The sequence below is a fragment of the Typopeltis vanoorti genome, chromosome 20 (assembly GCF_054136105.1).
Source record: "Typopeltis vanoorti isolate ZY-2024b chromosome 20, IOZ_Tvanoo_1.0, whole genome shotgun sequence".
Classification (NCBI taxonomy): Eukaryota; Metazoa; Arthropoda; class Arachnida; order Uropygi; family Thelyphonidae; genus Typopeltis; species Typopeltis vanoorti.
The window spans coordinates 110,091,305-110,118,282 of NC_143568.1; the positions used below are offsets into that span (position 1 = coordinate 110,091,305).

The window sequence follows — 26,978 nt, forward strand, 5'->3', positions numbered from 1 at the left end:
GATAACTTGATGAATCAGAAGGCATGATAATTAATTAATAAACTTAATAAAAATTACATAAATAAAATCTATATTAAGTTTATTTAATTAACTGCATATGATACTTATAAATAAGGAGAAAACTAATAATAGAATATCCATCTATGCATTCTAGAAGCTAAGAAAATTCCTTTTTAGTCACAGATGGAATATGACCTAGGTTCCTTTTCTAACCAAATGATATAAAAAATCCCACTAAACAATTATTAGACTAAACTAGAATCAGAATAACAATGTTTTTTTTTCATGGTTCAATAATCAATGGATAGGTAACAATACAAAATTATTTTGACTGCAATTATATTTATTATGGTCTATACCACAACTTATATGCGCCTAAATTACATAAATCACCACACACTTCAAAGCAGCATAATGTAAATATCACTTTTTTTTTTCTTCTTTTATATTAATGAAACCATTCCCATGTGAAATGAAGCAACTCAATGTCATACATGTGGCCAAGACTCTGTACTTTTATATTCTTTGTATTTCTTCTTTTCCTTTAAGTCAGTAAAAATCCTATTGTTTCCAGGAAATGCACTCACACCCCCAAAAAATGTATCGGTCTCTGGATTATAAAGGTCATAATCTGGAATAACATGGAGATTCTTTGGTAACTTCTCCTTGGAATTGACTAGCTGGTCATATGGTGAGGTACCCTCAACTGGGGTCGTAAAATAATCAACTAAATCAGCCACTGATTTTATTTTATGAAGCAAATAACTTGGCACATGATGTTTGAAATGCTCGATACAATTTGTTAATAACTGAAATAATAAAAAAAAAAGCATGTTTACATATATTTAATAAAATATTTTTAGATAGCAACAAAGAAACAAATTTAAAATAAATTATCTTTTCGTGCTTAGGAAAAGGAATTTTTCTACTCAATCTTTAGTATTTCCTACTCTAAATAAGTTCAAAATCCAAATATATGAATTAATTTATCCTTCAAGATGCATATATATATATATATATATATATTGTTGAAATTAGGATTTACTTGGGATGTATACATTTATAAAAATAAATTTAACTGACTAGAACCCGAGAAAGTATAACAAAAACCTTTAATACATCACAACTAGTTTCATCGGTGATCCGACTTCTTCAGGTGAGAAATAAAAACATAAGACATAAAATAACACGGTAAAAAATGAACTTTACAGCTTAATAAAAAGCAGAATAATAACAGTCATATTTGAATAGGTGACCGCGTGCTACCGTTGGCATGAGTAGAATGTGTGCGACAGCTAATTTTTGAGCGCCAGTACTGGATTACTGCGCTATGGGAATCGGGTAAATTGTAGCTAAGATTATTGTTTAAATGTGAAGGGTCCAGAACTATTTCTTTTGATTCGATGATTCTTCTTTCGAATTCATCCTTGCAAATATATAAATTAGTAGTGCGTTCCCAATCAACTTGATGTGGCTGTTCTTCAAGGTTAGAGTTTGCCGAGAAAAGGACATGACTGGAAAGGGCGCTCGCTCGTGCTCTACTGTAGGAGATGTCACGTCTATGTTCCTCAAGACGAAGTGAAACAGATTTGTCTGTCTGGCCAAAATAAGGTCGACCACAGTTGCACAAAACTTTATAAACACCAGGAAAATGCAGATGGTTGTGTTTTGGTTTTGGTCGACTCAGAAAAGAACGAAGTTTTGGCAGCGTAGTATAGTCGGTCTTTATGTTGAATTTTTTCAGAATCTTAGCTAGTTTTGGGGTAAGAGTGCTGATAAAAGGCAACTGTATATGAGTGATAGGGTTGGAGTCATCTTCTTGTCGAGGATGTTGGCGTGGTCTCAAGCGTTTAGTGATGTTACGAGACGAATATCCATTATTTAAGAAGGTGTTTTTCAGGAAGTTAAGCTCTGTTTGAAGGTCTTCTTCTGTGGAAATGAGACATCTTGCTCGATGGGCGAGGGTGGAGATGATGCCCAGTTTCTGAGGTGGGAAGTGATGAGAAGAACCATGTAAATATCTATCAGTGTGGGTGGTTTTTCGAAAAATTGAAAATTTAAGACAGTCAGGAAATCTACTGATCTTTAGATCCAAGAAGGGGAGAACGCCGTTAACCTCTAGTTCTGATGTGAATTTAATGTTTTGATGTTGGTTATTTTGGCCAGACAGACAAATCTGTTTCACTTCGTCTTGAGGAACATAGACGTGACATCTCCTACAGTAGAGCACGAGCGAGCGCCCTTTCCAGTCATGTCCTTTTCTCGGCAAACTCTAACCTTGAAGAACAGCCACATCAGTTGATTGGGAACGCACTACTAATTTATATATTTGCAAGGATGAATTCGAAAGAAGAATCATCGAATCAAAAGAAATAGTTCTGGACCCTTCACATTTAAACAATAATCTTAGCTACAATTTACCCGATTCCCATAGCGCAGTAATCCAGTACTGGCGCTCAAAAATTAGCTGTCGCACACATTCTACTCATGCCAACGGTAGCACGCGGTCACCTATTCAAATATGACTGTTATTATTCTGCTTTTTATTAAGCTGTAAAGTTCATTTTTTACCGTGTTATTTTATGTCTTATGTTTTTATTTCTCACCTGAAGAAGTCGGATCACCGATGAAACTAGTTGTGATGTATTAAAGGTTTTTGTTATACTTTCTCGGGTTCTAGTCAGTTAAATTTATTTTTATAAATATATATATATATTATTATTATAAGAGATAGTAAATCCAAGTACTGTAAATATCTGATTTAATGCCAGAGCTTTAAAAAAAAGCATATAATAAGCCTGAGCAATAGATCAGAAATTGAAAACAGAAGGTTTTAAAGAGAAATTTGCCGGCCTGGTTGGCGCATTTGCTCTCCAGCCAAAAGGCTGCAGGTTCGAATCCCACGTGGGCATGGAATGGATGTTTGTCTGTGAAAATACTAGTGGTGGTGGTTGGCAGTATATGGAGTTGGTGTATATGATGAAAGTGGTTGCTGTTGGTTGAGACAGAGTTGTAGTGTAGGTATCCTCCCTCGATGAGTCTTTGGACTCCCTGGAGGTGTTATGTAATAATAATAATAATATAAATTCCTTGCTTAACAGTAACTTTGTTTTTGAGTGTAATTGGCCTTCTAAATATTTCTATACTATTCCTTCCATAAAACCTGAAAAACAGCACTGAGGACCATGCAAACATTTTGTTTTGTTTTTTTCTTTTTTAATTTGTTTCAGCTAACACTTACTTCCAATACAACTTTCCCTTTAAACATTAAAACAGTAAATTAGATTTGGAAACAATAGAATAAGCAGCGCTCATGACAGAGGAATTTGCTGGAACACCAAACTCTTAGTATATTAGACAATATTCAAACCAATTCTAACTTGGATCTGAAAACTGGATTAGAAACAGCCAAGATAACTGAAGATTACGAATGTAAGCTTTCTAAGAAAATCAGAGAAGTGAACAGATGGAATCCACAGCATAAACATTCTAAAAATGAATTCTCAAGCACATGGAAAGACTTGTGTTCACAATACATGTCATTATTTTCACAGTATTGATGATAACACAGAATGATAAAATAATATAAGTTTCAGTAAGGAAATACTGTGAGTAGACATATTACTAACTATCATAATAATGGAATTAACTCGCGTCGATTATTCTTTATTCGTAGAATTTTCACCTGAGTACAAGGCTAATTAAACAATAACTGTTATATTCACAAAGTGCCACCTAAGTAGCTAAGGTTAAATTTCCTAAATTTATTTAATTATTATTATTTTTTATTTTAATTATTTAAATTTAATCATTTAGTTATTTAATTATTAAATAATAATTATTTAATTATTCAATTATCATAATTATATATTTTTTTAATATATATATATATATGTGTATACAATTATATATTAGGAAAGATTTGCTACTTTATAAAGTACTATCTCCCATAAGGGGGAAAGACGTAGACCATCGGATCTGTTTAGGTTAGGGGAGTGAAGTAATTTTCACATGTTTCTTTATAGCCGTTCCATTAGGAACCGACTTTTGTGAATGACTTTTGTCTTGTTCCAATTAACTCTGTCTGGTGTTGATGGCGTGTTCTGCAATTCCAGAGATAGTGCCAGATGTATTTTTTTATGTTCAACAAGGCGGATGTCAAGTTCTTCCTGTCTGTCCATAGTAAGTTTGGTCACAAGAACAGGGTGCTTCATAAACTCCTGGATGTGATAAAGAAGAGAGTTTATCCTCTGGTGAACAGTTGCCAATTAGACGTAAGGTTTAAATACGGTGTCTGCCACTAAATAGTGTCTGAAGTTCTGCTGTTCCTGGATACACTAATCGCATGGCTTCCATATGGTTCCTTATCTTTTTCTGTTTATAAAAAACACACACATATACAGGAAGATATCTTCACAAACAGTACACCACCATCCAGCTCAACAGTATGGTATCCTAAAAACTAAATCACAGAGCTAGAGCTATTTGTCCCATGACGACTCTTACTGCTGAACTCACTCACTTATGTCACATCTTCTTAGCCAATGGATAGGAAAAAATACTAAATGCTCCCCAGAAATCTCCTCAACTGCCTATCATACAAGGCAGCAGCAAAACTGTTACCATACATTCAAGACAGATCTGAAAAGATATCTGAACTGCTCAATAAATATCAGCTACGCACCATATTTAAACCTTACGTATAATTGACAACTCTCATCTGTTAACCAAAGGACAAACTCTCTTCTTTATCACATCCAGGAGTTTATGAAGTGTCCTGTTCTTGTGACCGGGCTTGCTATTGACAGAAAGGAAGAACTGTTGACATCCGCTTTGGTGAACATAAAAAATACATCAGACACTATTGTTATGGTAAGTTGGGTCAAACAGACCATGCCTCGGATACCACTTCACACAACATCAATTGGAAGAAAACAAAAGTGCTACACAGAAGTCATAAATCAGAGAGATTGTTTTTGGAATCAACAGAAACTTTAAAACATCCTCCAAACCTCAACAAGTATGGCTGTATAAATTTACCAAAAATCTGGGAGACAGTTATTTTAAAATTAATTAATATTTGTTTTCTATCTTTTTCCAACATAGATGCCGCCTAAGTAGGACTTTAGTTCCTTGTGTTGTCCATTATAATTTTCTTTAAACTAGTCCCACCAAATTAGTTGTTGTTTTGCATACTGTGACAAACTGCTTTTGTGCTCTGAAGATGCTGGATATAATACCAGTGAAATATCAGCAAATAAGTTAATAAATATTATTTTATCATTTTCTGTTGTCAATAATACCGTGAAACTAATAACATTTTAAAAATGAAGATATTAGAAACTTTACATGATAAACACTGATTACTTAAGGAAAATTAATTTGAAGAGGTACAGTCTCTTTATTAAACAGAATAGGAGAGGAAAAGTTAGCCAGAGAGATGTTTGGAAAAAAAAAAAAAAAAAGTGAAAAAAGAAACAAGGAAGACCAAGATCATAGGTGGCCAACAGCAGGCTCACAGCCCATAACGTGATTTTGTACAGCCTGCGGCAGGATAAAAACTATATTAAATTATATGTATCATCAATTTAGCTATTAGTTTCGAATGCAGCTTTTCTGATTGATATACTAGTTATATTCATTATTTCTGATGACAGAAACAACTTATATTCTCAATACGGAATCAAAATTGCTTTATATATATATATATATATATATAGTAATTCAATTCATGTTAGAGGTTTAATGGAATATTAACAGCACCGAGAAAGGATTAAAACTAATTTTAATACTTCCAATATTTCGTCTCCGTCACAGAGACATCTTCGGGGATTACAAAAACCTTTTGTAACAACACACACACACACACAAATACAATACAAAGTGAAACTAAAGTGCTATCTAGGTGGTGCATCCTCTATGGGCATTTGCAGATGGCCTGGGATGTAAAGAGAGATCTCTGATAATTAAAGTTTCCCAAATTTTGGGAAGTTTAATGTCTCTGTGACAGAGACGAAATATTGGAAGTATTAAAATTAGTTTTAATGCTTTCTCAGTGCTGCATTAAACCTCTAACATGAATTCTTCACAGCACTTAAGCCTCAACACATATAGTAATTCAATATATATATATATAACTATTGCCTCCAAAAAATGCAGAGTTTATTTTTATTTAAGTTCTGTCTAAAAGTGTGCGGCCCGTGACACTACCACTCATCATATATTGGCCAACGCCTGATCTAGATCAATTGATACTATTAGCAGATTGAAAGGAAGACTGAAATGCATGACCTAATCAAACCAGAAAATAAGACATTATTGTGTGCACTTCTTAGGATATACAGCGATTCCACACCCCATCGAACTTTAAAGGCATATTCTATGCCTCAAAACTAATAAAAAGATATCTCAGTAAACATTGAATCCAGAAATATTACATTTGTAGTTACAGCATGAATGCTAACATGTGAAACAGATAGATGTATCCTGACAGATTAGTCCTGAACAAGTGGTAGTTTTTTGTGTCAGCACTTCATACATCAGTGTTTTAGAATGGTGACTTCACATTTACTGAATTGGTTGGCTTTATCAAACAAAGCCAACATATTTTGTTGGCTTTATCGAGATGTTTACCCTGGTCGTTGAATTGCATATTCACGCATCTTCATCATTGCACCTCTGTGGGTGTGACACAGTTTTACCATGAAATGGAGAAGTAGCAAAGAACTGTGGGTATCACAGAATCTGAGGAAAACGTATGGGCAAAGAATTTATACACCAGTCCTCGGTGACCAGAGTGGAAGATGAAATCTTCCAAGCAGCTATATTCAGGATCTTTCATGAAAATTTACATTACACCCTTTTCCAGAGGGTTCAAGCACTTTTTATCAGGCAATCTTCAATGTCAATTTGCATTTCATTGTTGACTTCTACAATAGTGTATTACATGGGATCAATGATTTCTCTCTTGTGAACTTTTCAAATATGAAGTGATGTACACTCAAGATAATAATTTCAATTATCACAACAATCACATGTGGGCTAGTTGATGTGGTTAAAATAATCAAATTCCATATCAATTATTCAGTCAAAACATCACCAGCAATTCTCAATCCACAAGCCTATAACAAAATATATTTTGCAACATGCTTACAGAACCTTCGCTGTGACTTCCTGCAAAGCCCAGAAGAAAACTTTTGCGATGATGTGCTTGATGACATTTGCTTGGCATTTAGGAAAATTATGTGGTTCATGCATGATGGAGTTCCAACACCCTTCTGTTTGGAAGTTTGAGTATGTCATTATTATTGTACAGGCACCTCCATGGAGTATAAAGACTCATGCAGAAGACCCAAACTATCCACACAATCTATCATACCTCTCCTTGAACTCATTAACACACAAAGCACTTACAACTGACTCTCTTCCAACCCATTCCACACATTTACAACTCTCCAAGCAAAAAATCTAGTCCTCGCTACTAAACACACCTTTATTCAACTTACAAGGATAAATGCTTGTTCTGGTTCCCCTAGCCAAGTGCTAAAACATTTCCCTTGCATCAATCCTATAAAACCCTTTAAGCAACTTAAATGTTTTTTATCACATCCCCTCTTTTTCTCCTATCAACCATGCAATCCACACATTAATGACCAGACCCGAGCATAGTTATTCAGATGTGGACATATCAAGGCCTTATAAAGAGAAATAACAACTTCCTTATCTCTACTTATCAGTGTGTCCTTCAATAGCCAAGTAATCTTATGGGCTACCTTAGCAATATGTCCTCTAAACTTTATCTCTCTGTCTACCACCATCTCTAAATCTCTAGCTTCATCTATTTCCTGATACAGTTCCATCAACACGGTACATAGTTTATAACGTATTTATCCCAAAATGCATAACTTTACATTTCTCCACTTTAAACAGACACTCATTATCTTTTGCCCGTATTGACAGCCTATTTAAATCGTCCTGCAAACTCTCCACATTGCCTTCATTAAGTATTATTCTACCTAATTTCGCATCATTAGCAAACAACTGAATATTTTCTTTCATGTTATTTCCTATATCATTATGTACAAATTATACAGGAATGGGCCCAACACTGAATCTTGCAGTACACCACTAGACACCTGTTTTCACCTCAATTCTCACCCCCTCCATATACCATTTTTTGTTATCTGTCCAGCTGCCACCCTCTTAACCACTTTACCAGCTTCATGTCCATTCCCATTTATTCTACTTTGCATAACAGAGTTCCACATGGTATTCTGTGAAATGCCTTTGCAAAATCAGGCTGAATCATCGTGTAGCCATTTCCTTTATCAACTCTGCTGTTACCCTATTATAAAAAGACAGTAAATTACTAAGGTATGACCCTTCACAAAGCCATATTGTCCCTCATACAGTATATTTTTACCCATTATTCTCTTTTTTGATTGACCAATTTTTCCAGTAATTTTACTGCAACGCCTCAGAAACCGATTGGTGTTTATGCAGTCTTAGAACCTCCCTTATGCAAAGGAATTATTCTCCCCTCTTTCCACTCCTTCAAAATCTACCAGAACTGAGATTTAAATTAAACAGCCTAGTCAGAGGTATTCCCAGTTCCCTTGCACATTCTCGCGCCTGAGCTGATATCCCATATAACCCCAGAGCTGTATTTACATTGAGATTCTGCAATATCCTAAGAACATCCAATTCCTTCCCCTTAATGATCACTCGTTAAGGTTTATCTTCCATGGTCATTCATCCTCTTACTTGCCACACAAGGAAAGAATACTTTGGGCTCCCCAGCATTCGTCTAGTAATCTGATTTCACCTTTCTCTTTATATACCCTCCACAGCATTTTCTTCATCTGCAGTTTGTGCTTAATGATATCACTCATTCATCTAACTCCTACCCCCGATTAACCCTCCTTATCATAGGATGAACCTTAACTATATCCCATGCACTACTAACTTCCTTATCCTGCAGTGTTTTATGCCATGGCACAGATTTAAACTTCTTCCTAAGCTTGTCATAATCACCTGCCTTGTAGTCCCACATATACCCCTTCTTGACAGAATATTCCTCATGTTGTACAATCTCCCAAGTCAAGACTGCATGGTCACTTTCACCAATCGGAGGCAATGTTGTCACCTTGGTTATGGATAGCTCTCCTGATCCTGTGACCAGGTTCAATACTCTCCCACCCCTAGTCCCCTTCCATCGCATGCTGCCTCAAGTAATTATCTCTCAGAAGAAGTATAAATTTCATTTCCTTCCTGCCATGTGATCTTTCTTCCTTCCAGTCTATATCTCCATAGTTAAAGTCCCCCATAATAATCACTCAGCCTGCTCATTGTACTAATTTGGTGATACATGTCTTCCAGATCATCCATTTGAGCCCCCCCCCAGCCTATAGCAACAACCAACTGTATATTAGGAGATAAATCATCCAGGTTATCTCCTATTCTTTTTGGCTGCAATTCATCTGCTATCATCAGCAGTAACCCTTATCCCCATCCAATCTTCTCTATGTTCCTTGAAATACTCAACCCTTCACATTCTATCCCTGTAACTACATCATCTGCTGTAGATTCATCTGATGAACTGCTCTGATAACAGACTTTTACAGAGTTGGCATACAGCATCTCACTCGGCAATAACAAAAGTATGTTACATAATGATGGAGACTGTTGACGAATGAGAGAATGCTCACAAAAGATGGAGGATTGATCCATATATGAGGGTGTGCTGAAAAGCTGTGATAATTACCATGAAAGAATTGAGGTTCTACCTCAATTCTTTCATGATTATTTTCGTGGTGCACATTATTCTACATATTCCCCATGAAGTGTTCTGCACTTGTTATAACACTGCGGCATCATTTGCAATCCTCTGAGAAAAAGTCTTTCCCTAGTTGCACAAACCAGTCCTCAGCTACAAATATGACTTCATCTGTGGTAAATTTTGTTCCTTTCAAGTGTTTCTTTAAATTTGGGAATAGAAAATAGTCAGATGGGACTAGGTCATGTGAATAGGATGATTGAGGCAGACACATTGTAAGCCCAAGTTGTGTATTGTCTGTTGGGTTTCATGAGCAGGGCGAGCAGGTGCATGTCCTGCAAAAGCAACATGCATCTGCTCAATTTCCTGCTGCATTTTTTCTTTAATATCTCCTTCAATTCTTTCAGAGCTGTTAAACAAACTGCTACTGTGACAGTTTCACTCTTTTTTTTTTTTTTTTTTTTTTAGAAGTACTTGGTAAGGATCACACCATCCATATCCCAAAAGAAAATGGCAAGAACCTTCCCTGCCGACTTTTGGGTTCAGAACATCTTTGGTCATGGAGAACCTTTGATTCTCCACTACAATGACTGTTGTCTGGTCTATGAGTCATAGTGAAGAAGCCATGTTTCATCAACAGTCACAATATGAGCCAAAAAATTTGCACCTGATTTTTCAAAATGACCCAAAATCCTTTGAGATGTAGCACACATTTTCTCTTTTGGTTGGCATTCAAACATTTGAAGACCCACTTCAATGAGAGCTTTTACATGTCAAGATGTTGATGGATAATGACTCCAACTCATTCTCTGGATATCCCCAAAGTCTTAGCAATGTTTTTGGCTGGTATTTGTCTATCAACAAGGATCATGGCATGCACTGAATCAATGTTTTCAGGTGTGATCACTGCGAAGGTCTTCCTGACCTTGGACATCTGCTGTCTTAGGATGCCCAGTTTTAAACTTGGCCACCCATCTGGCAACTGCTGGATATGCTGGGGCACAGTCCCCTAAAGTCTCGCACAAAGTTTGGTGAATCTCAGTTGCAGACTTTTCTTGCAGCATGAAAAATTTGATGATGATCTGAACCTCTATGTCTTCAAAACCTCTGACATATCTTCTTATATATCCTAAAAGAAAAAGAACAAATTATTACAATTTGATGAAGCATGGGAGTTAAAGGGTTTTAAGATATGTTTTTTGTTGCGATTATATCAGTTGCTTTAATATAATTTTTGTTCTAGGTGTTTATCAGAACTTTTCTGTTCCCCCCATCGTAAAAGCCATTGTTTGATAAATATATTTTCTAGGAAAAAAAATAAGAGCCATTACTTTTGTACTGCCCTTCATATCTTTCAGTAAACATAGGCTTCTTATTAACCAAAAAGCTTAGAGAAAATATCTAAATTCATTATTTCAAATTACATACCTTAAATTTCAATAAAGGTTCTTCTAGGGATGATTCCTTCCATGATGATGATAAGCCGATTCCAAGCACCTCTTTGCAAATGTTCTGTAATTGTTGCTCAACATCAGGAGGAGGAATGTATGACTTTTTTACCCTAGAGAACCTATACCAAAACAAAACAAACAGTCGATTATTCTGAATCTTTATGTCAATCTTTATGTCAGTGATATACTGTCACTGGATTACAGGGAGATACTGTTTGTAAATTAAACTTGGGCAGGTTATTAATAATGGTACTCATGCCATTGTTCTTTGGGAGGATTTGAATAAGCTGGAAAGTTAGGCAATTAATGGGGATGTTTAATACTGCTAAATGAAGGTTTTGAAATTTAGAATCCACAGACAGATAGGATGCTTCATATCCACTTGGTGGAGTTAAATGGAAGAAGTGGAGGAAAAAGGATCTTAGGATGACTGTATATAGAAATTTGAAGTAAGAGGTCATATGGCAAACATTGTGAAGGCAATCCACAGGACTGCTGTAGTGTTGAAAACATCACCGATTGATAGTGATAAAAGGTGGCAGTTCCACTGTATAAAATCTTCAAAACGGATCTATATTACTGTGCTCATATCTGGCAACTGAGATTTGAAGGGGAAAGTAATCTTGAAGTGGGTACAGAGGCATATAACAAAAATAATATCAAGACTGTACAACATTAGTTATTAGGATAGACTGATGTTGAGTAAACAGAACAGTTTGGTGTATAGAAAGCAAAGGGGGAGTTTATGATGTGAGTGAAGATAAAAAAAAAAAAAAAAAGAAAAAAAAAAAAGAAAGCACTCTCTAATATTTATTCTCATTCTGTTCTCACTTCACATAACTGTCTGTTCTTTTTGTGTTCATTCAATGATGATATACTCAGGAAATATATATAAGGATTTTTTTAAAATTAAAATAATCTAAAATTATTTGTTGTATCAGTCAATTCCGAAGTAACTTACCCTCGTGCAACTAAAGAATCAACAGTTGATTTAAAAATTTCATTTGGATATTCAAAACCATTCTGCACTTCTTCAGTTTTCTTTTTTAAACAAACAGTTGCAGTTAATGTTCTTGAATAGATCAGATTTTTTTCCTAAAAATAAAAAATAGATTTATACTACAAATTATTAAAATAACAGGGAAAAAAAAGCTATCTTCCACTCATTTCTCTTTATTTAAAACTGCTGTTAGAAAAGACAAAAACTAGTAATATTCTTATATAATAAATTCTATAGTCATCATCATCCTTTTAGGACTTTAAATTCCTGAAAAGATGTTGATGGCCTGTTTCTATCTTTTCTTGTTGCCCTTCAACTGGATGGTATTGAAGCAGGTTTATGAGCAGTCTCAAACTATAAATTTTGTACAAATTATTGGGATCACTGAGACGTGGGTGACAGAAGGGGATATAATAACAGGAATAGAAGTTGCAGGGTATAGCATTTTTCGGCAGGATAGGAGGGGAAAGCGTGGTGGTGGGGTACTGCTTATGATAAGTGATGACCTATGTCCTCTAAGAGTAGAGGCTTTGGAAGGAAGTGAGACAAATGATTTTGAGAGCATATGCTGTGAGGTAGAGGTAGGCAAGACAGAATATTTAGTGGGGTGTTGCTACAGACCCAGGAGCACAGAGGATGGGGACCAGGAGATGTTTAGACAGCTAAGTTTGGCAAGTGCAAGAAGAATGATTGTTATGGGGGATTTTAACCACAGTAGTATAAATTGGAGAGAGGAAGATGCATGTAGCAATAGGGAGAATGGAATTTCTAGAATTCTTGAGGGACAAATGTCTTAGGCAACATGTAACTGAGGGAACAAGAGGTTCAAGAGTTTTGGATTTGGTTATAGCATCAGAAGAGTTGATAATAACTGAGATGACATCTCTCCCACCAGTTGGAGAGAGTGACCATATGGTTTTGACTTGGAAAATGAATAGACATGCAGGAGTATCAAAGAGACAGGAACGTATGTGGAATTATAAAGCAGATGATTATAATAGTCTTAGACGTCAACTTCGGGAAGTTTCATGGAGGGAGGAATTGGAAGGCCGGGATATCATTAGTGCATGGTAAATTGTGAAAGAATATTTGTTAGCAGCAATGGTAAGTTGTATACCACGAGTGAAGAAGAGGGCACAATTTGGAGTATGGATGACAAACAATATTAAACAGGAATTGCAAAGGGGCTATGGAAGAGATATAAGGAGACAGGTGAAGAGAGGATGCATGAAGAATATAAGACACAGGCCAGAAGAGTGACTAGTGTGGTACAGAAAGAGAAACTGGAATATGAGAGGAGGTTGGCCCTAAGATCCAAAGAAAATCCTAGGGAATTTTTTAGCTATGTGGCAAGTAGGAGGAAAAATGACTGTGGAAGAATGATATTGTGGGATAAAAATGGGATTAGAGTGACTGATGCAGAGGATATAGTGGAATTGTTCAATGAACACTTTATTGGAGTATTTCATCCTAAAGGAGTCAGTTTTAATGCTAGAGGGATAGGGCTGGTTTGAGGTTTAGAGGTACAGGAGGAGAGTGTGTTTCAGATATACTGAGTACTCTGGATGTCAGTAAAGCTTTGGGACTGGATGGTATTTCGCCGCGAGTTTTGAGAGAATGTGCCAGAGAACTGACAGTGCCTTTAACCTGGCTTTTCAATGAAAGTCTGGCTTCGGCAAAGGTGCCCAGGGAATGGAAGGAAGGTAAGATAGTGCCATTGCATAAGGGTGGTAACAGACTGGAAGTGTCTAATTATAGGCCAGTCTGTGTGTCATCAGTAGTTGTTAAGATCTTGGAGAAAGTAGTGAGGGAGCGTATACAACATTGGGCATTTGAGGGTAATGTTATCTGTGAGAGTCAACATGGATTTGTGAAAGGGCGCTCTTGTTTTAGCAATATGCTAGCCTTTTATAATAAAGTTACAAGAACAATAGATGAGGGAAAGGCATATACAGCAATTTTCTTAGACTTAGCAAAGGCATTTGACAGGGTGCCACATGATAAGCTGATATTTAAGTTGCAGCACATGGGTGTGGATGTCAGATTGGTCAACTGGATTCAGGATTGGCTGTCTGATAGGTATCAGAGAGTTGTGTATGGTGGAGCAGTTTCAAGGAGGGAGAGGGTTACAAGTGGCCACAGGGCTCAGTACTAAGACCTATATTGTTCAACCTTTATATCAATGACATTGCCAGTGGATCGCAAGGGGATATTCAGTTGTTTGCGGATGATGTGAAGCTAGGAAGGATTATTAGTAATAGTGCAGATGTGGTAGCCCTGCAAGAGGATTTGAATAAGCTAGATAGATGGGCAAATGAATGGGGGTGTCAGTTTAATGCAGCAAAATGTAAGGTCTTGAGGTTTGGGAAACATCGATGGGACACTGCACTGCACTACTCTATGGGAGGAGTTATACTGGAGGAAGTAGGGGAGACAAGAGATCTGGGGTTGATGATTGATAGAAACCTGAAATTTAGGGGACATACTGCAAAGGTGGTGAAGGTAACACAAAGGATTGCTGCAATTATGAGAAGGACACTGACCTGCAGAGATAAGAGGGTGATCATTCCGTTGTATAAGTCTCTGATCAGACCACACTTAGACTATTGTTCTCAGATTTGGTCCCCAGGTTTGAAAGGGATAAATTAACTGTGGAAAGGATACAAAGACGGATGACAAAGATGGTTTCAGGACTGTACAAGGATAGTTACGAGGATCAGCTGAGGGAATGTGGACTGCAGAGTTTGGTGGACAGAAGAAGGAGAGGTGGTATGACTGAGACTTTTAAACTGCTGATAGGTGGTTATAGGGTTGACACTGGGGAGTTCTTTCGCTTGGTTGAACAGCGGGAAGGAGCGATGACAAGAGGCCATCCCTGGAAGTTACGAAAGGAAACTGTGAGCAAGAGGGTGATGAGTGGTTTCTTTGTGTGGAGGGTGTTTGAACCGTGGAATGCATTGCCTGATGGAGTGGTGAGAGCGAGAACGGTCAATGAGTTTAAGGAGTGGTATGATAGACTTTGTGTTTCTTAGGGGGGAGGATCTCCCCTCGATGAATCTTGACAGACTTTATGTTCTTAGGAAGGACCTCCCACGATGAGTCTTTCGACTCCATGGAGGCCTGAATAATAATAATTTCTGTGCTCCTTTTTGTGTCCCAGCTTGTATATCATACTCTCTTAAGAAATTTCATTCCTCCAGTTTCTATCTTTCTTCTTCTGTAGTTTTTACAATCCATATTTCAATTCCTTAACAATTCCAAAACAAGCCTTAAAGTACAAGCCATTAGAAAAAAGAAAAAACCAGGACATCCTCTTAAATGATTCAACGATGACTTCTAAGGCCGGAACAGGCCATGCTAGGCCTAAATCCTTGATACGCACGATGATGATTTCAATTCCATATAGAACAGAAGGTCTTGCCAGAGCTTTATAAACTCATATTATTGTATGCTTTAGAACTCGGTGAGATTTGAAAATATCACTGTTATATTTAGGAAGTTTTAAATTTTAGTATCGATATCAACTTCTTTTGTATATGACATAGAGAATCCAAGGGTATTTCACAAGCAGTTCATTTCTTGTAAAATTTTATTTTTAATCATGATTTTACTTGACATTGTCAGCATCCAGGAATGCATTAGCAGGGCTAATCTCAGGTGGTATGGTCACTTAAACAGAATGGGAGAGGAACGATTAGCAAAACAAGTGTTCTCTGGCAGGTTGGCAGGGAAAAAAACCAGAGGAAGACCAAGATATAGGTGGATTGATACAGTAAAAAGTGCCTTAGAAGGCAGAAACATAAGATATGATAATATTGGAGTCTTGACAGGTAACAGATGATTTGGAGGAAAATTGTAGATAGGAAGTCAGTAATGACGTAAATTTTTCATGTAGTACTATATCCTGTACGCCCCTTGAGAATATATATCAGGAATTTGATCATGATGATGGGGAGAGTGATCATGAATGATCACCTGGGTCGTGGCTAGCCATATGAAGACTTCTGTAAGAAAAGGATATATGTAGAATTATAAGGCTAGTAATTACAAAAAGATTAGGAGATTGTTTGAAGCTATAGCATGAAATGATATGTTAGGTGGGAGAAATAAATGTTGTGTGGGAACCGACCAAAAGATATTGAACAACAATGATGTGCAAATGTATTCCAAATGTCAAGATTGAATAAATTAGATGTAAAATAGATGAATAAAAGGATTAACAAGAAATTTGGAAGAAGAGGATACTGTGGAGGCAGTGCAAGATGAATTATGATAGCAATCAATTGCATGAGGTGTATAAAGAGCAGGCCTGGAAGGTGACTGTATTGGTCAGAAATGTGTAAAACTACAATGTGAGCAGATATTAGCAAATCAGCAAAGAAAAACCCTATGAAGTTTTTAAGATATGTGGCAAGTAGAAAGAAGAATGAGTATGGTAAATGATGTTTATGTATGAAAATGGTAGAATGGTAACTGCTGCAGAAGACATCATTGAGGTAGTCAGTGAACAATTTATAAGGGTGTGTGTATGTGTGTTTCATCCTCACCAGTATGAAGTCATGAAAACTCAAGTGTAGATGACATAGGAGAGAATGGCTTAATTGTGAGTGAGCAAGAGGTATGTGAGAAAACAAATATGCTGGATGTCAATTATTATTATTCAGGCCTCCATGGAGTCAAAAGACTCATTGTGGGAGGTCCTTCCTAAGAAACACAAAGTCTATCAAGACTCATCGAGGGCAGGTCCCCCCTAAGAAACACCAAATCTATCATATCAGAACGGTCAATATCAAACTCATTGACCGTTCTCACTCTCACCACTCCACCAGGCAATGCATTCCATGGTTCAACAACCCTCCATGCAAAGAAACCACTCCTCACCCTCTTGCTCACTGATTCCTTTCATAACTTCCAGGGATGGCCTCTTGTCATCACTCATTCTCGCTGTTCAACCAAGAGAAAGAACTCCCCAGTGCCAACCCTGCAACCACATCTCAACAGTTTAAAAGTCCCAATCATATCACCTCTCCTTCTTCTATCCACCAAACTCTGCAGTCCACATTCCCTCAGCCGATCCTCATAACTATCAATGTACAGTCCTGAAACCATCTTTGTTATCTGCCTTTGTACCCTTTCCACAGTTAATTTATCCCCTTCAAATCCTGGGGACCAAATCTGAGAACAATAGTCTAAGTGTGATCTGATCAGGGTTTTATACAATGGAATGATAACCCTTTTATCTCTGCAGGTCAGTGTCCTTCTTATAATTGCAGCAATCCTCTGTGTTACCTTCACCACCTTTGCAATATGTCAGCTAAATTTCAGGTTTCTATTAATCATCAACTCGAGATCTCTTGTCTCTCCTACTTCCTCCAGTATAACTCCTCCCACAGAGTGTGTGCAGTGTTCCATCAATGTTTCCCAAACCTCAAGACCTTACATTTTGCTGCATTAAACCGACAATCCCCCATTCATTTGCCCATCTATCTAGCTTATTCAAATCCTCTTGCAGGTCTGTCACATCGGCACTATTACTAATAACCCTTCCCAGCTTCACATCATCCGTAAACAACTGAATATCCCCTTGCAATCCACTGACAATGTCATTGATATAAAGGTTAAACAATATAGGTCCCAGTAATGAGCCCTGCGGGACCTCACTTGTAACCCTCTGCTTCCTTGAAACTGCCCCACCATACACAACCCTCTGATACCTATCGGACAGCCAATCCTGAATCCAGTTGACCAATCTGACATACAGACCCATGTGCTGCAACTTTAATATCAGCTTATCATGTGGCACCCTGTCAAATGCCTTCACTAAGTCTAAGAAAATGGCAGTATATGCCTTTCCCTCATCTAATGCTCTTGTATCTTTATCATAAAAGACTAGCATATTGCTAAAACAAAGAGTGCCTCTACACAAATCCATGTTGACTCTCACAGATAACATTACCCTCATCTGCCCAATGCTGTATATTGTCCTTCACTGCTTTCTCCAAGATCTTACTAACTAGTGATGACACACAAACTGGCCTATAATTAGACACTTCCAGTCTGTTACCACCCTTATGCAATGGCACTATCTTACCTTCCTTCCATTCCATGGGCACCTTTCCAGCAGCCAGACTTTCATTGAAAAGCCAGGTCAAAGGCACTGTCAGTTCCCTAGCACATTCTCTCAAAACTCATGGTGAAATACAATCCAGTCCCACAGCTTTATTGACATCCAGAGTACTCAGTATTTGAAGCACACTTTCCTCCTGTACCTCTAAACCTCAAAACTGCCTAATCCCTCTAGCATTAAAACTGACTACTCCAGGATGAAATACTCAAATAAAGTGTTCATTGAACAATTCCACTATGACCTCTGCATCAGTCACTCTATTCCCAATTTTATCCCACAATGTCATTCTTCCACAGTCATTTCTCCTCATGCAAGCCACATATCTAAAAAATTCCCTAGGATTTTCTTTAGATCTTAGGGCCAATCTCCTTTCATATTCCAGTTTTGTCTTCCTTACCATACTAGTCACTCTTCTGGCCTGTGTCTTATACTCTTCGTGCATCTTCTTTTCACCTGTCTCCTTATATCTCTTCCATAGCCTCTTTTTCGCATGCAATTCCTGTTTAATATTGTTTGTCATCCACTTTACTCCAAATTGCATCCTCTTGTTCACTCGTGGTATACAACTTACCATTGCTGCTAACAAATATTCTTTCATAATTTACCATGCACTAATGAAAAGCCTTCCAATTCCTCCCTCCATGAAACTTCCCCAAGTTGATGTCTTAGACTATTATAATCACCTGCCTTATAATTCCACATACGTTCCCTTCTCTTTGATACTCCTGCATGTCTATTCATTTTCCAAGTCAAAGCCATATGGTCACTCACTCTCTAACTGGTGGGAGAGATGTCATCTCAGTTATTATCAACTCTTCTGATGCTATAACCAAATCCAAAACTCTTGAACCTCTTGTTCCCTCTATTACATGCTGCCTAAGACATTTGTCCCTCAAGAATTCTAGAAATTCCATTCCGTTATTGCTACATGCATCTTTCTCTCCCCAGTTTATACTACTGTAGTTAAAATCTCCCATAACAATCATTCTTCTTGCACTTGCCAAACTCAACTATCTAAACATTTCCTGGTCCCCACCCTCTGTGCTCCTGAGTCTGTAACAACACCCCACTAAATATCTGGTCTTGCCCACCTCTACCTCACACCATATGCTTTCAAAATCATTAATGCCACTGCCTTCCAGTCTCCACTCTTAGAGGACATAGGTCGTAACTTATCATAAGCAGTACTCCACCACACTTTCCCTTCCTATCCTGACGAAAAATGCTGTGCCCAGCGACTTCTATTCCTGTAATTATATCCTCTTCTGTCATCCCAATAATTTTTGACCAGGCTGATGCTATCTGTGCCACCAATTCCTCTCCTTTATTCCGGATACTCCTGGCATTAGTATAAAGCATATAAATGCCGTTGTTTCTAGACTCCACTGGGCTCAGTGTTAGCTGATGTTGTCCCCCTTCTCCCAAGTACCAATTTCCACAAGATGCCACCCCTGCTACCATCCTCCCTGGGACACACTGACTTGTTCTGAACAGCAATCTCTCCAGATGCCTACGTCCTTCCTCATTCAAATGTAAGGGGATAGGATTTAATGAGATATCATGTGTCTCAAAGTAATGTTCCAGGAAATTGGCAGTAGCATTGGCATGCCTATTTAATAAGTCTTATAACAGCACAGGTTCCCAAGAGAATGGAAAGAAGGTAAAATTGTTCCACTGCATAAAGATGATGATAAGGCTATGGCTACAAATTATAGGCCAATCTGTATATTTGGAGTTGTGGTTAAGGTAATAGAGAGAGATAGGTGATAACTAGGATACAAGAAATGGATTGATAACAGCAGTGGTTCTCAGCATGGGTTTGTTACAGAGAGAGAGAGAGATCATGTTTTACTAACTTATTTATGATTATAACAAGGTGACATATGTCTTGGATAAGGACAATCTTTATATTTGGATTTTGCAAAAGTTTTTGATAGATGTCATGCAACAAGCTGTTAAATGAAATGGATGGGATTGGATAATAGACTAGTGAGTTAAATCAGTGACTGGCTATCAGAGATATTAGAAAATTTTATATGGAGGTGCAGTATCCTGAAAAATGAAACTCACTGGTGGTGTACCTGAGGGGTCTGTATTGGGACCACTGTTGTTCAATTTGTATATTAATGATACTGGGATTTGTTTAACTGGTGATATGCAGCTGTTGATGATGTAAAACTGGGGAAAGCAATGCATAATCAAGCATATGCTATGGCCTTACAGGAGACTTAAATGAATTGTATGAATGCAGAGATAAGTGGAAATGTCAGTTCAATGTTGCAAAATTATATACTTGGTGGATAAATTAAAGGAGGTAGAGGAGATGAGAGATCTAGGAGTGGTAGTGGACAAGGACCTGAAATTCAGGGGCCGACTTTACATGCTCAATTTACATTGAGCATGTAAAGTCATCATGTCAGATAATGGCAATGATGTGAAGGATTCTAATGTGCAGAAATGGGGGGGGGAGGATATGACTGAGATTAAGAAGTTAGTCAGGGGTTGTTATCAGGTTGACAACATGGAAGAAATTTTCACAGAATGGGAGACAGGTAGAACAAGAGGCCATCCCTGGAAACTATAAGGAGGGTGTGAGAAGAGGAGTGAGGAACTGGTTCTTTGCATGGAGAGTGGAATGCATTGCCTGGGTGTGTTGTGAATGTAGACACACATTGAATCAGTTTAAGGCACAATTGAATGAGCTTTGTGTGTTATAGTATATATCTCCCACAATGAGTTTCTGACTCCATGGGATGAGATGTTAATAAGAATGCTTGTGAACATCACTGCTAATGCAAGACCATGACACCAGTGGGCTGAAGTTGCTTGAAAAAAGTTTCGAAACCAGGGGTTTCCAGATTATCTAACCTTTAATCCTGCCATAGTATTAATATCATACTATACTAATGGAATACAGCTTTACACCTTTATAAAAAAAAATTACACATTTTTCCCAAAATGTCATTGTCCATTTTTATTTTCATATCTAATACTGAAAGATACAAGTGGCTTATATCAGCAAAATTCTCTGTACGAAATGTTTTTTATTCCTGCTTCAAGACTAATCTGAACTGTCTTCAAGCTGTTGAAGAGAGAAGATAAAGCATTAGCATTATGCATAATTTCTTGGTATCCTTAATTTATAGTACAACCAAGTGGAAAATCTTCCATCAACTATCTCTAATCCAGAGAATTTTAATAATAAGGTGTTGACACCTTTAGGCAACTCATATAAGAAAATATGACTTCATATTACTTCAACCTTGGTATCACCTCTGGATCTGGCTCCCACTGATGAGACCTCAATAAAGGTTGAAATCGGTCTGGGTAGTGACCAATGATGCATAGCATTATACATACCCATAAGGATGTATGGTTTGCATTATGGGATACTAAGGGCAAGTGCTGTGAAGTCATAAGCTTCTATATACGAGTTGCCCCAGTCCTGAAAATAGTTCAGGTGCAAACTTGTTTGCTTGTACTTGGATAAAGGATTAAACCAAGTATATAATTTCTTGGTATCTTTAATTTATATACTTCATGCTTGTTTTTACTGTTTAAGGTCATCTACCAATAGCTACAAAGAAAGACGCAGGGAAATACTGAACATTGATATTTTACATTGTATGAAGAGGCAAAAAAAAATCATTTACTGTAAATGCTAAACAGATAAATGAAACTTGCCTATGAAATAACTAAAAATTTTCAAGTTTTTGATTTTTATGAGAAAACATAACCTGAAATTTTTTTTTCCCAATCCATCTCCAAAACTCAAGTGAAATATGTGCATAACAGTCCCTATTATGTAATTACCTCTTTATAAGGTAAAGAGGGATAACTTTATTATCCCATTTATCACTTTCTTATTGTCTGCAAGAATCATGGATACAAAAAACTGTGGAGAAATTTCAATATTGGTTTCAATCATACCATCTAAATGGTTTAATACAATTAGTTAGTAGAGAAAAGCACTTTGTTTCTGAATAACAGCCACTAGAAAAAAAAAAAAAAAAAAAAATATATTCATATTTTAACCCTTTTTTAAATTCTTTTAATCCTTAATCCCAAAAGTGAACAAACAAAGTGTGCAGATGAAATATCTTTAAAACCTATCAATAAGGCACATATAGAACTTAATGACAAATCTCCACATCTTAAAAGAATGTTCCAGGTAATAAGCATCATCCTTAGCTTGCCTGTTTAAGAAATCTTACAATAGAAGAACTCCCAAAGGTGTGGAAACAAACGGTTCTGCTTCACAAAGGTGATAATTATGGCTGCAGCTACAAATTACAGACCAATCTGCAGAGAGATTGGCCTATAATTTGTAGGAAACAATACCATTACCAAGGTGTGGGAGAGGTTGGTAAGAGCTAGAAGAGAGAGAGACGTGGGTTGATAATAGCAGTATTCTCTGTGATTGTTTGCAGGCATGGGTTTGTTAAAGGGAAATCATGTTTTACTAATTTGCTGATGTCCTATAACAAGGTGATGAATTAAATGGACAAGGGAGTTGCCCAAACAATGGTATCCCTAGATTTGCAAAGGATTTTGACTGCCACACAAGTTGGTAACTAAAAAATGATGGGATAGGATGCCATATTAATGAGTTGGATAGGTGACTAACTGCCAGATAGATAACAAGTCATATATTGGGAGAAGGGGGGGGGGAAGTAGTATCTCAAAGAGGAAAGTCACTAGTGGTATGCCACAGGGATCTGTTTTAGGGCCATTGTTACTTAACTTGTATATTAATGAGCATCTAACTTGAGATATGCAACTGTTTGCAGATGATTCCAAATTGGGAGGAGTCAAAATCTATTCATGTCACCTTCAGAAGGACTTTACTAGATTTTATGAGTGAGTGAGTGTAACTGTCAGTTCAATAATGCAAAGTGAAAGGTTCTGAAATTTGGTAGGCAATGATGAAATGCACAGGCTTAGTGGGGAATTTTGAAGGAAGTTGAGAAAAGATGCGGGAGTGGTGGGAACAAGAACCTGAAGTTCAGCAGTCACACTGCACAAGTTGTGAAGTCATTACACAAGATTATGGCAACGATGTGAAAGACCTTAATGTGCAGAAATAAAAAAGGTTATGATTCCATTGTAAAAGGCCTTGATCAGGCCTCAAATAAATTATTGTGCCAGATTTAGTCACCTAGTTTCACAGTGATAAGGATATATTAGCAAGGGTCCAGAGAAGATTTAATAAGATAACTGGTATTTGAAACAATAGAGGTATGAAGACAGATTGAGGGAATGCAATTTGCAAAGCCTCATTAACAGGAGCAGAGGGGAAAGATTGAGACGTGCAAGTTAATAAAGGGTTCTTGCTAGGTTAATGTGATGAAAATTTTTCATAGAATTGGAAGGTGGGGGGAGTAGAGCAAGAGGCCCTTCCTGGAAATGTATAAGAAGGGTGTGAGCAAAGGAATAAGGAGTAGATTCTTTGGTTGGCAAGTGGAATATGTTGCCTAATGGTTTGATGAATGCAGATATATTGAATGAGTTACGTACAGTTTGATGAGATTTGTATGTAACAATGTGTTTATTTCCTGTGATGAGTCTTTTGACTCCATGGAGGTCTGGACTCCATAGCTGTCCTGGTCAAATGGTTAATGTATCTGCTCTCCAACCAACGGACTGTGGGTTCGAATCCCACTATGGCCATGGATGTTTGTAACTGTCTTTAGGTTGCAGATGAATTTAATCTCCTGGTGTGAAACCACCACTACACTTATCGAACGTCCAGAGTGGCTTGAAAAAGTTCCATGTTTAGTCTCTGAAGCAGAGTTTTTGAATCATGTAAAAAAAATACACTGTTTGGAAAGAGGTCAACAGACACCTTAATAAGATGTAGGACCTTCTTTCGCTGCAATAACTGCAGCAGACTTATAGGGCTCTTCTTGTAGGCATGTAAAAATGAGGTCCTGAACTGTTGTGTGTGTGTGGGGGGGGGGATGTTCCTTGACCTCACCTGATGCTCCAATGCATTCCACAGATGTTTGATAAGGCTGAGATCAATGCTCTATGGAGGCCAGCCAAGTGTGGTGACGTTCATGCATGCAAACCATGCAGTTATAACAGCCTTATGACAGGGTGCATTGTCTTCTGAAAAAGACACTGGTCAATTTCATACAAATGCTATAAAGTAGTAAGCATTATCCAGAATATTCAGATACTTCTCAGAGTTCAAAGTTTGTTACGCCGCAAATGGAGGTCTGAGATCAAGTCAAGAAACACAGGGCCATCACCTCCGAATTTCATAGCTGGGGGTTATGCACTCTGGTAAGAGACATTCACCAGGCATCTGCTACACCCGTCCATCTGCTCTGTCATCGCTCCATAACACAGCTTTCTAAGCTTCCACATCCCACTATAGACACTCTTCGCACCAGTGAGGATGATACATGTCGGTTCAGGTAATGTGGAGGCTTGCATGTTGCAGTCATACCATGGAAATCCATGTTGTGAGCAATACATAGTATAATGAATTATACGCTGTTTCGACATTATATTGTTATAGGGCACTGAAATCAAAGTAATGTTGAATTTTTTATTAATTTGCATATCACCCAATTAACTTCTTATTTGCACAGTTTGATAGTTATCACTGCCATATAGCTACAGAAAAATTTACGTAGCAATATAAGCATTTTCCAGTGAGTCACAGCCGATGTTACTCACTGGAAAATGAGTAACATCATTCACAAACATGGATTTCCATGGTAGGATTTTCATGTTGCAGTTCTACCATGGAAATCCAAGTTGTGAGCCTCGGTTCTAAATGTTTTTGTTCAGATTCTTGTTCCAATCGATGCCCAGAACTCTGCATTCAATATGTCAGCCAACAAATAGCAATTTATTTACATATTGTGGCTGACCTGGAATGGCCCAATTTGTTAACAATTTGATAAGATAGGCCTGCAACATAGCATCCTATCACAATACCTCTTCAAATTGTCAGTTCCCTTCTCACAGCCATTTCACCCAGAAACAGTTCCACTGACTTGGGCACATCATATTCCTTCAAGTTATACTGCCTACACCCTCTGACTCTATTTGGCACAATGCACCATCCCCATTACCCAACCATAGTACAAATGTACTATGGTTTACAAATAAACCTTTCATGGGTGAGAGACATAAAACAATAAATAAACGTGGAGGCAAAGGATTTCATCAAATTATTCTAGTATACTGTAATGCAAAGCACACTGAGAGCTGTAGCTGGAGACACTGCTATTAGAATAACGATGTATTAATTTATGGTATATTTGCCAGTTTGGTTGGCACAGTAGTTTACATATCTGCTCTCCAACAAAGGCTGTGTTTGAAAATCCCATTATGGGTATGAATGTTTGCAAATTGTCTTCAAGTACAAGATGCTCATCTCTGGTGTGAAACCACGAACCCCTGCTTAGTGATGATCTAATGTGGTTTGAAAAAGTTCCATGTTTGATCACCAGAGTATGGTATCCCAGATGATGTAAAAAAAAAAATATGGCAGGAATTTCATTGCAATATGTATTTCAATGCCTTGTTTATTAAAGGTCTAAAATGGCTTGAAAAGGTTCCAAGTTTGGTCTTAGAGAGGGCTAGACTGTGTAAAAACTTTTCTAAAATGAGTCCAAAAAAAAACTGCTTGTTCTTTATGCATTTATTTTTGCAGTATGTGAATAGCAAGTTGTGGTGTTGTATGTTATTTACATGAATTTAATTTATAGGGCTCTCCAAGACTTTTTTCTCTCACAATCAGTAAGATTGTCTAGCTAATGGTGGTGTGGTTGAATATTTAAATTAGTTTCGCTGTAACTTTAATCCGTTATTTGGGTATTCAGAATCATACTGTTTGCTAATTACAGTATTTGGTTTTTGTACATGTATTGCTAGTAACATGTACATCATTTAGTATTTGGTATATTTTATTTCATATTTTCCAACGGAACTGCTTATTTGAATTACCTATTTTTTGTAATTTATGCAGCTAATTATTCCCCCATCCGATGGTTGGATATATGGCGCAAAATGTCGTTATTACTTCCGGTAATGTCAATTTAAACCTGCTGTTTTACTACCGTTTAGTGGCAGCTCGTTTATTGATTCGGGAGCTTCTATCTGCTTGAGCTTACAAATTATACAAAATAATATGCAATAAGTAAACTACTCCGGACTCAATTATTGTGTTAATGAATAAGGTCCCATAGAATACTACTGCAAAATGCAGTTGGTTATTTTAGTTTAAACATTTCCATGCTGTTCGTAGAATAGTTAACAGGTTTGTGAAACTCGGCGACGAAAAATGAAAATGCTTTTAAATAATTTTCCTCTCTTAAACTAACTTGCTATGCAATTAATAACAAAGGCACCGTCATCTCATTTTAATATATGAAAAATAAATCATGTTGGAGGATAGATATTGTTACATTATTGGGAATACTTTTTTTTTTTTTTTAGTTTAAAAAAAAATTACCAAAGTCAATAGTTCACTTCCAAGTAACCCACATCTACCACAGAATCCGATAGATTTACACATAACACCAGCCATTTTAATATACTCTCGTAATCACTTCACTGATACAATACTTTCCATGCCATCAAAGTTCTACAGATTCAAGGTCATAT

At 37.1% G+C, this 26,978-nt stretch overlaps 1 protein-coding gene across 1 annotated transcript; it reads right to left on the reverse strand.

Annotated features, from left to right (window-relative positions):
• Nucleotides 1-322: 322 nt before the first annotated feature.
• mRpL50 (mitochondrial ribosomal protein L50) lies at nt 323-26,978 on the reverse strand. Its single transcript, XM_090410089.1, has 4 exons — nt 26,827-26,978; nt 12,188-12,321; nt 11,204-11,345; nt 323-809 (listed from the first exon to the last, which is right to left on the reverse strand). The coding sequence occupies exons 1-4, from the start codon at nt 26,899-26,901 to the stop codon at nt 489-491; spliced, it is 672 nt and encodes a 223-aa protein (XP_090266215.1). The 5' UTR covers nt 26,902-26,978; the 3' UTR covers nt 323-488.